Source organism: Molossus molossus, unplaced genomic scaffold (genome assembly GCF_014108415.1).
Source record: "Molossus molossus isolate mMolMol1 unplaced genomic scaffold, mMolMol1.p scaffold_m16_p_17, whole genome shotgun sequence".
NCBI lineage: Eukaryota > Metazoa > Chordata > Mammalia > Chiroptera > Molossidae > Molossus > Molossus molossus.
The window spans coordinates 8,189,163-8,202,633 of NW_023425352.1; the positions used below are offsets into that span (position 1 = coordinate 8,189,163).

The following is a 13,471-nucleotide window of genomic DNA, read 5'->3' on the forward strand; positions in this document are numbered from 1 at the left end:
TTTGTGAAAATAAAGAAACTTTTTGGGGAAAAATAAACAGATGACGGTTGACTTGTTCTTCTGATATGAAAATAAACTCTGAAGCTACTATAATTAAAATAGCACAGTCTGGACAGAGGTAGAGACGCAGACCAGTGTAGCAGGAGGAGAGGCCGGCCGGTGCCAGGGCCCTGGGGACCAAGAGCAGAATAGGGGTTTGGGGCACGGGGCGGGGGTCTCTGTTGACAGTGCTAGAGCCCGCCCCCTCGCAGATGCCGGTGCCCAGCGCGCAGACAGATTCCAAGCGGAGTAGAGCTAGATGTTTAAAACTTATACAAATATTAGAAGCAGAAGGAAGCTGTTTTTGTCGTCTCGGGTGGGAAAGGTCCTTCTAAACACCTGCTAAAGAAAAAAATTATCCGATTTCCCAAATTAAGCATTAAAATTTCTGAATGTCAAAAGAAACATGAGCAAAGTTCAAAGGCAGGTGATGGCCCTGGCCGGTTTGGCTCAGCAGTTAGAGCGTCGGCCTGCGGTCCAGGGAGACCAGGTTCGGTTCCCGCTAAGGGCACGTACCTCGGTTGCAGTTTGTCCCCGGCCCTGGTTGGGTTGTGAGGATGGCAACCACTCGATGTGTCCCTTTCACATCGATGTTTCCCTCTCTCTCTCTCCCTCCCACTCTATCTGAACAAAATATGGAAAAATATCCTTGGGTGAGGATTAAAAAAACAAAAACAAGAAAAAGCAGGTGACAGAGAGAACACGTGTGATGCACAGACCAGGGGCCACCCCCCCTCCGTGTGCCAAGAGCACCCCAAACAGGCGGTGTCCATGAATGGACCTAAAGAGAGAACATTAAGCCCTGGCCGGTTTGGCTCAGCGGTTAGAGCGTCAGCCTGCGGTCCTGAGAGACCCGGGTTTGGTTCCCGCTAAGGGCATGTACCTTGGCTGCAGTTTGTCCCCGGCCCTGGTTGGGTCGTGTGGGTGGCGGCCACTCGATGTGTCCCTTTCACATCGGTGTTTCTCTCTCTTCCTCTCTCTCCTTCCCGCTCTATCTGAGTAAAAAATGGAAAAATGGCCCTGGCCGGTTTGGCTCAGCGGTTAGAGCATCCACCTGCGGTCCGGAGAGGCCCGGGTTCGGTTCCCGCTAAGGGCCTATACCTCGGTTGCAGTTTGTCCCCGGCCCTGGTTGGTCGTGCGGGTGGCAGCCACTCGATGTGTCCCTTTCACATCGATGTTTCCCTCTCTCTCTCTCTCTCTTCCTCTCTCTCCCTCCCACTCTATCTGTGCAAAAAAATGGAAAAATGTCCTCGGGTGAGGATAAAAAAAAAAAAAAAAAAAAGAACATTAAAACGGTGAGCAGAGATGAACAGACGTCCAGTCTCTCTCATAATTATACGAAGGCCAACAGCCCAAGGCATGAGCTTCCCCTCAGAGCCTGCGAGTGGACGCACACACAGCCAGACAGGTTCACACCCGCTGGTCACGTCGGAGGAACTTCAGCAGCAGCTGTCACAATTGTCGTGGACAGAACCCAGACCCCACGACCCGCTGCTGGGATGGAGCCCTCAGCAGCATGACAGGGTGCACACAGACCACCACTGGGGACTCACGGGAGCATCCATCACAACAGCAGACACAGGGACACCCTGAGTGGTGAGGGCCCGCGTGGAGGACATGGACCCACGTGCCCCACTGCTGAGACGGAGAGACGGGTCCAGAGAGAGGGGTTTCAGCCAGCTGACCAGCAAAACCCAGACAGTCCTTCATTCCCAGAGAGCTGATCATTCTAGACCTGACGGCAGATGGAAAGATGGGCTTTGACAGTCCTGTGACGAGACCGCCTAGGGCAGGGGTTCTCAACCTTCCTGATGCCGCGACCCTTCAATACAGCTCCTCATGTTGTGGGGACCCCCAACCATAAAATTATTTTTGTTGCTCCTTCATAACTGTAATTTTGCTACTGTTTTGAGTCGCCATCGGAAATATGTGTTTTCCGATGGTCTTAGGCGACCCTTCTGAAAAGGTCGTTCGACCCCCGAAGGGGTCGCGACCCACAGGTTGAGAACCGGTGGCCTAGGGGAAGAGCCTGGCCACCAGGACTCACCCCGCAGTCATGCTGGGTCTGGCCCCAGAGCAGGGGTGACCAAGGGTTCGGAGTAAGGGACTGGACTGGGGAAGGGAGCACTGGGCCGGGCGGCAGGGAGCCTGGCCTTTGGTCAGGGCCCCGCCTCCACTGTGTGCGGGGGGGTCGGGGGGGCTGCCTCTCCAGAGCCCCACACAGCCCTGGGCCCGCCCCGTCCCCTCCTAGCTGGACTGTGTGGCCCCAGGCGGGTTTCCGAACCTCTCTGGGCTCAGCTTCGTGTTGGTAAAGGGCATGGCAAGGCCCCACGTGCCTTGTGTGGGATGCTGCCGAGCCCCCATGTGCCTGTCCCAGCATGCTCAGACTGGGACACACGCTCTCATGTACGCAGTTAGGAAAACCCTAACTTTCAAACTCAGAGAACTCACCTTTCCTCTGGCTCATATCTGTTTCCTTAAGAAGAGACCAAAAACAGAAAAGAAAAGCCTGTGCCCTTTGGAGACACAACAGCCATCAGGGGAGGACGTCCATGTGTCTGTGCCGGAGAAGAGTCCGGGGGTCGCCAGCTGGCACAGTGAGGCCAGTGCAGACCCCGACCCGAGAGCCCGGGGCACGTGACTCGGTGCCGGGACAGTCCCCACAGTGGGGACCAGCGGTGGTCTGGTCCCCAAAGCAGGTTCCTGGCCCGGGGAAACTGGCCATGCGGAGACGGGGACACACGAGCCCCGTGGCACTGACGGCTCTGTGTGCCACAGGCTCACATCTACTCCCTGGGGGCCACGCTGAAGGCCGCACTGGAGTACGTGGCAGAGCCGGAGCTGGAGCCCAGGCTGAGCCGAGACCTGGAGGCGCTACTGGACCAGATGCAGGCGGAGGACCCCGGGGACCGGCCCGACCTCGAGGTAACCCGTAAGCTGTCCCCTCATTTCACCCAGAGGCAAGCCCCAACGCTCTCCATGCAGCCCGGTGCCTGGGAGCCACATGCACACACACTCGCAAACGCACGCATGCTGCACACGCATGGGGCCTTCCTGCCCCCCTGCCCTGCCCATCCCATGGGCTCCTCCCTGGGATTCGGTGGCATTGCATTTTGTTTAAATTAGGACTTGGTTTTCTGACTTGGCCGGTATAGCTCAGCTGGTTGGAGTGTTGTCCCATACACCTAAAAGTGGTGGGTTCTATTCCTGGTCAGGACACATACCCAGGTGATGAGTTCGATCCTCCGTCAGGGCATGTACGGGAGACAACCAATCGATGTTTCTCACATCAGTGTTTCCTTCCCTCTCTAAAATCAACTTTTTTAAAAACAAGCAAACATACATTTGCTTCTAAAATATACATACGCCAGTAAAAGGGCATTGAGGGCAGGCAGAGGGCTCACAGCGGACTCTCGCACGCGTGTGCAGAGCATCATCGCGCTGTGTGAGGAGAAGCTGCAGTTCACATCTTCCTGCCGCCTGTGCCGCAGCCTCTCAGCCGTCGGGAGGAAGGTGCTCTCCATCGAGTCCTTCGGAACGTTCCAAGGTGAGCAAACCGCGCGTGTGCAGGCGCCTGCGCACACACGCGCGAATATGCATAAACATTAAAACTGAGTACACAGACATCACACCTGTGTACCACATAAACACCCACACTCACACACACATTCATAGTCACTTACATAAACATACATGTGTGCAAACTTGTACACACCCATTAGCACTGCACTCATGCACAAGCTCTGCACTCCCACTGACACACACCATGTACACAAACATGCACACTGACACATGCAAACATGTGTCCGACTCACTCTGTGCAGACACCGTGCTGTTAGAGGTGAGAACCAAGGTCATAAGAAACAGCTGAGCTTGGAGCCGGATGCCCGTCTCAGTCCTGTGAGCATGTCAGCACAGGGACAGGGTGAGACCCTTTGCGGTCTCCACACCACACTGTGTCGGAGGGCACATCTCTTCCCGCCGTACAAGCTGTAGCCGTAGCGTCTGGATTTCCATGGTCACGTGGGACTCTAGTCTCAGATCACGTTTTGAACAAATGCCAGCATCTGCTCTGCCCTGTGCCTGGGGGGAGGCGTGCGAGGAGTCCCCCGGGGGGCGGCAGCCTGTGACACCAAGGTGGCTCTGTTGGGGCGGAGGGGAGAATCACCGAGGGAGGGGCCCTGTGTGTCTGGCAGTTCACAGGGGACCACGTGGAGGCTGCCACCAGGGTGGTAGGGCCACAGCCACAGTTTTTTCTTCCTGTGGAAAATCTCACTTGTGTTCTCGTAATAGAACATGATGTGCTTTTTGGATGAGATAATTAGACAGGGCTTAGGAGGCCCTGTGGGAAGCTGGCCTGGCCCAGGGGACCGGGCAGCCTGTTAATTAGCTGGGATTGTGTAATTAACGAGGCAGTGAAGATGTTTCTGGGCCAGTGCTGAAGGAAGAGACATCTAGGGAACCCCATGCTGGGGCCCTGCGCTCCGGCTCTGTGGCACGTGGGGGCCAGGGTCCTGGAGGAGCTGGTTCAGAGGGGGCCACAGGCAGGAGAGTTTCGGGGGAGGCCATCCTGGGCTGGGTCCCTGGCCAGAGGCAGTGAACTGTCCTGCTTTTGCACAGATGTCAGCGAGAGCGCCTGGAGGGGCAGACTTGCTCCAAGAAATATGGGGCCCAAGAGGCAGCCTGGGGACCATGGTGCTGACCCAGAGGCCCCACCCGGCCCTCAGGGCCGGCCCCCGACCCCCGCCTGTGACCCCAGGACCCTACCCTCCAAGCCTCTGCTGTCACCCCCTGTGAAAAACGGAGAAAGCCACAGCGGGGAGGGGCTGGCCAGCCTCATCCTGGACGCCCAGCGCCCCACGGAGAGGGGCCGCCTGAGGAAGGTGCAGACGGTTCCCAGGCTCCTGCCCGAGGGCCCCGAGGCCAGCGCCCTCTGCCTGCCGCTGCCCAGTGCGAAGAAACAGGTGCCCACATCTGACTTCTTCTCTCCGGACCCCAGGAAGGCCTTTCTCCCTAGGAAGAACGGCCTTTCCAGCTTCAAGGCCCAACCCAAGTCTAGACTGTGGCCGGAGTGGGAGCCTGAGCTCCAGAGGGAAGGGGCTGGAGGTGTGGGCCACAGCGGGGATGGGGCGGCTGGGGCGCCTGGCCAGGGCGCTGTGGAGGAGCACCGCCCACCCTGTTCTGAGGACCCTGGAGATGCAGGTGGAGACGGGGAGACATTCGGGCTCGATGAGCACATTCCAGACCGAGCCGGAGAACCGGGGAGTGCAGCCTTGGAGCAGGTGGGTGAGGGGTGTTCTGTGTGGCCCGTGGCTGGCAGGGGTCTCCCAGGCCGGCACTGCCTCCTCCTCAGCAGGGAGGGACAGGGGACTCTTAGAACTGGGTTTTCGGAGTTCTGGGTGTGCTTAGCATCCCCCCGGGCACTCTGAATGGTCCCTAGTGGCTGGGACACTGGGCAGAGCCTGGCCAAACACACTGTCCTGCTTGGCTCCCAGCAAGTGTTCCCTGAAGCTCTGTGTCCCCACGAGCTCCTGGGACAAAGCTGCCTGGGAGGCCGGTGGCGCAAGCCCAGTGTGTCCAGGGACAGCACCAGGCCCAGCACAGCAGCCGACAGTGTGGCACCAAAACCCTCATCTCCCACCAGGCCCTGTGGACCCAAGGACCAGGGGGCGGAGTCCGTGGTTTACATTTTTATCCACATCACGACACACACCCAAGAGCAATTTACGTAGCAAATGTGGTGACCGTAAAACCTCGTCCCCCTGGACTCCAGCCGGCCTGGCGCGGCCGCCCCCCTAAGGACAGTGTCCTCCGGATACGTTTTCTGTATCCCTCCTCCCTCCACGGACGCTTCCACCGCTTACCTGGGAATGATGCCGCTGTGAACGTGGGGGAGCAGTGTCTGTGCCACACTCGGCTCTCGGGTCTTGGAAGTGGACCGCAGAGCCTACGGCAGCTGTTTCCAATGTTCCAAGGAGCCCCGTCCCGTCTTCCACGCGGCGGCCCCATTTTATGTCCCACCCCAGTGCTCAGGGCCCCTCTCTCCACGTCCTCCCGGCACCTGCTGTGGGATGTTTTCAACGTGGGATGTTTGCCAGGGATTTGTCAGGAGTGGGTCTCACGGGAGGCCCATCCTGCCGTGTTTGCAGTGACTCTCTGTCGCCTCCCCCAGGGCATCTCCCTGCAGGACCTCCTGTCGCAGCTGGGCCGGCCCTTCAAGGAGTACGAGCTGTGGGCTCTGTCCCACGCCTGCCTCGGCGCTCTGCGCACCCACCACTGGCACCCAGGTGATGCCCGCAGTGTGGCTTCTAGTCCCGCCGTGCGGGCGTGTCCACGCCATGAACCAGGGGCACCCTGGGGGGCTTCTGCTCTGGACTCAGGCCAGGCCCCCAGCCTCCTGCAGGACCCCTCCCAGGGGCACAGCGTGTGGGCATGGCCCCCTATCACCCTCTTCTTCCTTCAGCTCCTTTTTGTGTCCAGCTCCCTGTGCCCAGCAGCCACGAGCCAGCTCTGGGGCAGGAGGGCGGCTCAGAGGGTCCCTGAGTCCTGTCCTCCAGGGCCATCTGCCTGGAGCCTCGGAGGGGAGGAGCATCCTGGCCCCTTGCTGCATCCAGTGAGGGACCCAGTGTCCTTGTGTCCCCTGGGCCACCCAGGGGGCCTTGGGTGACAAAGGGGCTGCCCCACGCTTCCGCACCCCTGCAGGCCTCGGGAAGCAGGTCTCTGCAGTGAGCCCAGATGCCTGACCTCGCCTTCTGTTGCAGCCTACCTGTGTCCGGACTCCGTGCTGGTGGCTGAGGACGGGGCCGTACTGTTTAGGCCACCCCCTGCCAATGGTGGGTACACGGCGGGCATGGCCTCCCCCTCGGCTGTGTTCCCACATTGACCACTGACTGCTGAGGCAGACGAGAGCTCAGCCGGGCTTGGGGTTTTCTCTCTCAGGCACTTCCAACTCGTTCTTTCTGGCCCCTGAGGTTGCAGAGCAGAAGCTGGTGACTGAAAAGGTACCTGGCCCCATCCCCTTCCCCTGGCCTCCTGCCCACCCCACCCCACCCTTGGTGATGCCACAGCCCTCTGTCCAGAGAGCCTGACGGGGAGGAAGGGACAGGCACAGGCCTAGAGGGAGTGCTGGCGCCCAAATGCAGCATGTGCGTCCGTAGCCCGGCGTTGCCTGACCTGGGCAGCCCCCCGGGCAGGTGCTGACCCCGCGCAGCGTAGCTCTGGCAGTTTCATCCCCAGACAGGACCTCTGCGTGGACAGCTCCAGGCAGCGAGCACGGGCTTACCAGCTGAACTTCCAGGAATACGTGCACATGTTAATTTGTACCATTTATGATTAAATAAGGTATTCAAAACCAGGGCAGCACTCCCACTTCGGGAAGGTGGAGGAGATGTCGCTCTCCGGCCTCCCCCGAAGGGCTCCTAGAGCCCCTACTTCATTGTTCCTGAACAAGCACGAGAGGACTGGGGGTGGAGAGCAGCGTCTCCCGGGGAGGGCATGGCAGGGACTGCCCTTCGTTCCCTTCACCTTGTGCGGAGAGAAGCAGCAGCCTCAACAGGAGCCCCAGTTCTTGAGCCAGAGGAAAAGCCAGGCCTGCAAGGGCCGGTGTGGCCTGGACCCCTCACACCCACACATCAGTCACAAGGAGCCCCCACTGGGGTCAGAGGAGGCCTCATGGACACTTGCAACTTTCCATCGCCCCGCGGTAATGAGGCCACCTCCACCCCAAGGTGTGACTGGAGGCAGCTGGGGAGCTGGCACTCCTGCCCTTCTCCAGCAGGTGTCAGTGGACTTCTGCCCCCTCTGGGCAGTAACGAGGTGGCATCCCCGCTTCCAGCCAGCTAACTAGGTCAAGTAAGATCTTGTCGTAATGTGAAAATGTCAGGTTCTATTGAAGATCACCTGCCATACCAAGAACCAGGAGTTCAAACTGAATGAAAACGGACACTCAGTAGATGTTGACGCTGACACTGGTTCACCGCCAACGCAGGGCTGAGGGACACGGGGGGTACTAAATGCACAGGTGAGGAAAGCGGTGACATCCCCACGCAGTAACCTAAAATCCCACCTCAAACCCTAGAAAAGAGCAAAACAGACCTGGACCAGAGGAAGACAATAATAAAGATGAGAGTAGAAATCAATGAAGTGAAACAAGAGAGGTCACCAGAGAAAGGAAAAGTTGGTCCTTGGGAAAGACCAGTGAAAATAGCAAACTTCTAGCGAAACTGACCAAGCTGAAGAGTGCCCAGGCCCTGCAGCTCAGCCAGTGAGGAGGGAGCCCCCGGGGGCACCAGGGTCCCTCCAGCTCAGATGTCAGCACAGTACGGAGGGAGCACCACAAACCACTCTGCACACGCAACCTTGGTCACTTAGACAAAGCGCACTGATTCTCCTAAAACCAAACCACCACAACTCACCCCCTGTGAAACAGCCCTGTAACTGTTAAGGAAATTGAATTTTTTATTTTAAAACTCTCAGAAAATAATCCCTAGGCCCAGATGGTTTGGCTGGGGAGTTCTGCTCAATTCTGCACATTCTCTTCCAGAAAACAGAAGAGGAGAGAACACATTCCACTCCATTGTGTGAAGCTCATATTACCCTGTTACCAAAACCAAACAAGGACAGTACGAGAAGATATACAAAGGACAATATCCCTCATAAATATAAAGGCAAAACTTCTTAATAAGATATATGAAAGTAGAATTCAGCCATATATAAAAACAATCATGTACTATAACAAATGGTGCTTATTCCAGGGGTACAAGGCTGCTTCATGTCGTCCAACATATTAACCGACTAAAGACCACATTAATGGATGAAGAAAAAGCACTTGGCAAAATTCAATACCCATTCCTGATTTTTAAAAACTCAGAAAAGTAGAAATAGAAGAAACTTTCCGAATAAAAGAACATCTAAAAATATCCTCCAGCTGACATACTCAATGTTCAGTGAGAGAGTAGACGCTGTTCCCCGCAGACGGGGCAGGCCAGGCTGTCCACAGGCCCACTCCTGCTCACCTGAGTGCCACACAACAATAGGGCAAGAAAATCAAGTGAAAAAATGCATCAAAGTCAGGAAGGAAGAAATAATACTATTTGCAGGTGACAATTTTCTACGTAGAATATTCCAAGGAATCTATCAAAAAAACTCCTAGAACTTACAAATGCTAAAAGGTCACAGGATACAAGATAAACGTTCAAAAATAAGTTGCATTTCTATACACTAGCAATGAACATGTGAACGCCAAAATGAAAAATACATTGCATTTCATATCACTCCAAACAGTGAAATACATGGATGTAAATTTGACAAAGCGAGTACAAGACTTAAGGCTGAAAACTACAATATGCTGATGAAAGAAATCTAAGAAAATTTTGGGGACAGAGGAAAAGACATCTTAGACATGATACCAGAAGCACAGTCCATAAATTTGTCCACAAAAGGAAAAATGCCCTGGCCAGTTTTGCTCAGTGGTTAGAGCGACGGCCCTTGGACCAATGAGTCAAGGGTTCGATTCTGGTCAAGAGCACGTACCTCAGTTGAGGTTCGTCCCCAGCCCTAGTCGGTTCATGCGGGAAGCAACCAGTTGATGTGTCTCTTTCATGTCGATGTTTCTCTCTCTCTCCCTCTTACCCTCTCTTTCTCTCCCACTCTATCTGAACAAAAATGGAAAGATATCCTTGGGTGAGGATTAAAAAAAAAAAAAAAAGGAAAAATGGATAAATTGAACTTCATCAAAATTAAAGGCTGACCACATGGGATTTATTTTATGTATGGAAAGCTGACTCAACAGCTGGAAATCTATTAATGTAATTCATCACATCGATTGACCAAAGAAGAAAAATTGTATGTTTATATCAATAGATGCCTACAATTTGACAGAGTCCATTACCCATTCATGATAAAAACTCTCAGCAAAGTAGGAATGGGGAGAACATCGTCAACTTGCTAAAGAACATCCACCAAAAACCCACAGGGAACGTGATTCATGGTGAGGAACTCGATGTTTCCCCCCCTAAGATTGAGGAAAAGACAGATGGTCCCGCTCACAGCCAAACATCGTACTGGAAGTCTCATGGAATAAGTCAATAAAAAGAAACGAAAGGTATACAGATTGAGAAGGAAGAAATAAAACTGCCTTTGTTCACAGGTGACATGAGTGTCTCTAGAAAATCCCAAACAATCAGCAAAAACCTCCTGGAACTAATAAGCAATTATCGCAAGGTCACAAGACACAGGATTAATATGCAGAAGTCATTTGCCTTCCTATACACAAGCAATGAATAAGTGGAATTTGGCATTAAAACCACAATACCTTTACATTAGCACCCAAAAAAATCACTTATGTGTAAATCTGACAAACTATGTACAAGGTCTATATGAGAAAAACTACAAAGCCCTGATATTTTTTTAATCTAAATAAATGGAGATAGTCCATGTTCATGGACAGGAAGACTCAATATTGTCAAGATGTCAGTTCTTCCCAATCTGATCTATAAATTCAATGTAATCTTAATCAAAATCCCATAAAATTAGTCTGTGGATATTGGCAAAATGATTCTAATATTTGTATGGAGAGAAGACAAAATACCCAGAATAGACAACACAATATTGAAGGAGAAGAACAAAGTTGAAGACGAAGAACAAGTTGAAGGACTGATGCTACCTGACTTCAAGGCTTACTATGAAACCACAGTAACTAAGACAATGTGGTATTGGCAGGAAAAAAAATAGACAAATAGGTCATTGGAACAAAACAGAAGGTCTAGACATAAATCCACATAAATACAGTCAACTGTAATCTTTGACAAAGGAACAGAAGCAACACAATGGAGAAAAGACAGTCTCTGTAACAAGTGGTACTGGGACAACTGGAATCCACATGCAGAAATGATAATAATTTTTACACAGACCTTACACCTTTTACAAAATTAACTCAAAATTGATTATAGGCCTATATGTAAAATGCAAAGCTATAAAACTTCCAGAAGATAACAAGAGAAAATCTAGGCAATGAGTGTTTATATACAACACCAAAAACCATGATCCATGAAAGAAAAATGGATGTCAGTCTTCATTAAACACGTTTGTTCTGCAAAAGATACTACTAGGACAGTGGAAAAACAAGCCACAGACCGGGAGAAATATTTGCCAAACTCATATCTGATAAAGTGCCTGTATCCCAGACATACACAGAACCCTTAAAAGTCAACAGTACGAAAACAAACAATTCATTTAAAAGGGGGGCAAAGATATGAACAGACACCTCAACAAAGAAGATATCATATGGCAAATAAGCATATGAGGAGATGCTCAGCTTCACATGACATTTAGGAAATGCAAGTTAAAACAGATGTCACAGCACACCTGTTAGAATGACCAAAATCCAAAGCACTGACACCACCAAATGCTGGCGAGGCTGTGGAGCAGTGGGAATGTTCACTCACTGCTGGTGGGAGTGCAAAATGGTGCTGCCATGGTGGAAGACAGTTTGGTGGCTTCTTACAAAACCAAACGTGCGACCACCATACAAGCCAGAAATTGCATGCCCAGACATGTATGCTAGAGGAGTATTCACACAACGGGCTGCACCCAAATGTTTATAGCAGCTTTATTCATAATAACCCCAACCTGGAATCAACCCAGTGGGTGAGTGGTCAGGCTGGGTGGACGGCCACACCCCAGATGCCACTCAGTGGCAGGAAGAATGGAGGGAATGTGACAGCCTGGATGGCACTCCAGATGATTGTGCCGAGAGATAAGCCAGTCCCCAAAGGCTGTATACTATGATACATGTTGTCATGCATGAAATGACAAAATCATGGAAATGAAATCGATGAGTACCTGCCAGAGACTAAGTTAGGAGGAAGGACAGGTGGCTGGGGAGGGGCGGAAGATGAAACATTCTGTCTCTGGATCATGTCAGTGACAGCATCCTGGTTGCGATTCTGTGCTACATTTTCAAGATGTTACCATTGTGGGAAGTGGATAAAGACACATGGATCTCTGCTATCTCTTACAGCTGTATGTGAATCTAGAGTGATCTCAAAATAAAGGCTTTTGTCTAAAGGTTAGTAAGTACTCAGTACAAATAATTTCCTGATTGTTTCGCTGCTGTCTGTGCTCCTCTGGTGGGGGCGAGGCTGTACCCGGTACTGTCTTTCCCACGACATCCACAGCTGCTCGAGGTTGGCTGAGGGGTGTCTGGTCACCCACGGGGCCTGGCCGATGGTCTCAGCTTGTCAGACACCCAGACTCAGTGACGTGACCGAAGAATGTGAGTAACACAATTAAACCTACAAGTGAGCCTGTGGCGGCTGCCCTGAAGCCTGAGGAGTATTCAAGGTCAACAGCTGCTCCAGTTCAGAGCTGTCACTCAGACGTCATCATCTTCCTCGTGGAGAGTAACGAATAGATCGACCACGCCTGTCGGAGCCACCTGCTGTCACACACAGAGTTGGGTGGAAATCAGCCAAAATTCAGTGAGAATGGATGGCTCTAGTGACCTTACAAAATAAGAGAATGATACCTTTTCGTTGTTTTTAAACTGCGTGCTACACATTTTGGGGGGGTAATCCTCACCTGAGGCTATTTTCCATTGATTTGTTTTAGATAGAGTGGGAGGGAGGGAGAGAGAGAAACATTGATTGGCCACCTCCAGCACTATCCCAACCAAGGCCGCAGATTGAACCTGCAACCCAGGTATGCCCTTGACCTGGAACTGAACCCGTGACCCTTTGGTCCGAGGGCCAACGATGTTCTAACCACTGAGCAAAACTGACCAGGGCCCTTTTCTTTAAAATTAAATATATTGGTCAACAGGATAAGATAGATTTCAAGTGTACATTTCTATGACACATGATCGGTATATTGCATTGTGCCCACCACCCAAAATCAAATCTTCGCTTATCATACATTTGTCTGTGTTTATGAGTTTGTTTTATATCGCACATATGAGCCACATCATATGGTTCTTAGCTTTCTCTGACTGACTTATTTCGCTTAACATATTCTCAAGATCCATCCATGTTGTTGCAAATGGCAGTATTTCATCTTTTCTCATGGCTGTGTAGTGGTATATGGGCATTGTGTATATGGACCACATCTCTATCAAAGGACACTTTGGTTGTCTCCATGTCTTGGCCACATGAGTAATGCTGCAGTGAACATAGGGTGCGTGTATCTTTAAGAATAAACCACATGCTGCACACCCTTTATATCAGTAACATTTGGAATAAACTTACATGTGATCACAGAGGTGTTTTGTTCAGAGAGCCTGTCGTTAGCCATTTAGCAGCACAGCCCTGGTTTAGCAGATTCATGGCCTCGGACGTCCAAGTGGCCACCTCCCCTTGGTGACCAGATGAGAGGTGGGAACACCCACTAAGGCCTGCAGTGACTGCTCGCACCAGAGAGCTTAGGACCTGTGGGCACT

The 13,471-nt window shown here is 52.3% G+C and overlaps 1 protein-coding gene across 1 annotated transcript in view; it reads left to right on the forward strand.

Annotated features, from left to right (window-relative positions):
- KNDC1 (kinase non-catalytic C-lobe domain containing 1) overlaps window positions 1–13,471 on the forward strand; it is a 54,789-nt gene that overhangs the window by 14,153 nt on the left and 27,165 nt on the right. The window contains exons 4-9 of the mRNA XM_036265477.1: window positions 2,818–2,964; window positions 3,469–3,586; window positions 4,660–5,321; window positions 6,212–6,326; window positions 6,801–6,872; window positions 6,979–7,040. Of these exons, the coding sequence (XP_036121370.1) occupies window positions 2,818–2,964; window positions 3,469–3,586; window positions 4,660–5,321; window positions 6,212–6,326; window positions 6,801–6,872; window positions 6,979–7,040 (1,176 nt within the window). The remainder of the gene's footprint in view (window positions 1–2,817; window positions 2,965–3,468; window positions 3,587–4,659; window positions 5,322–6,211; window positions 6,327–6,800; window positions 6,873–6,978; window positions 7,041–13,471) is intronic.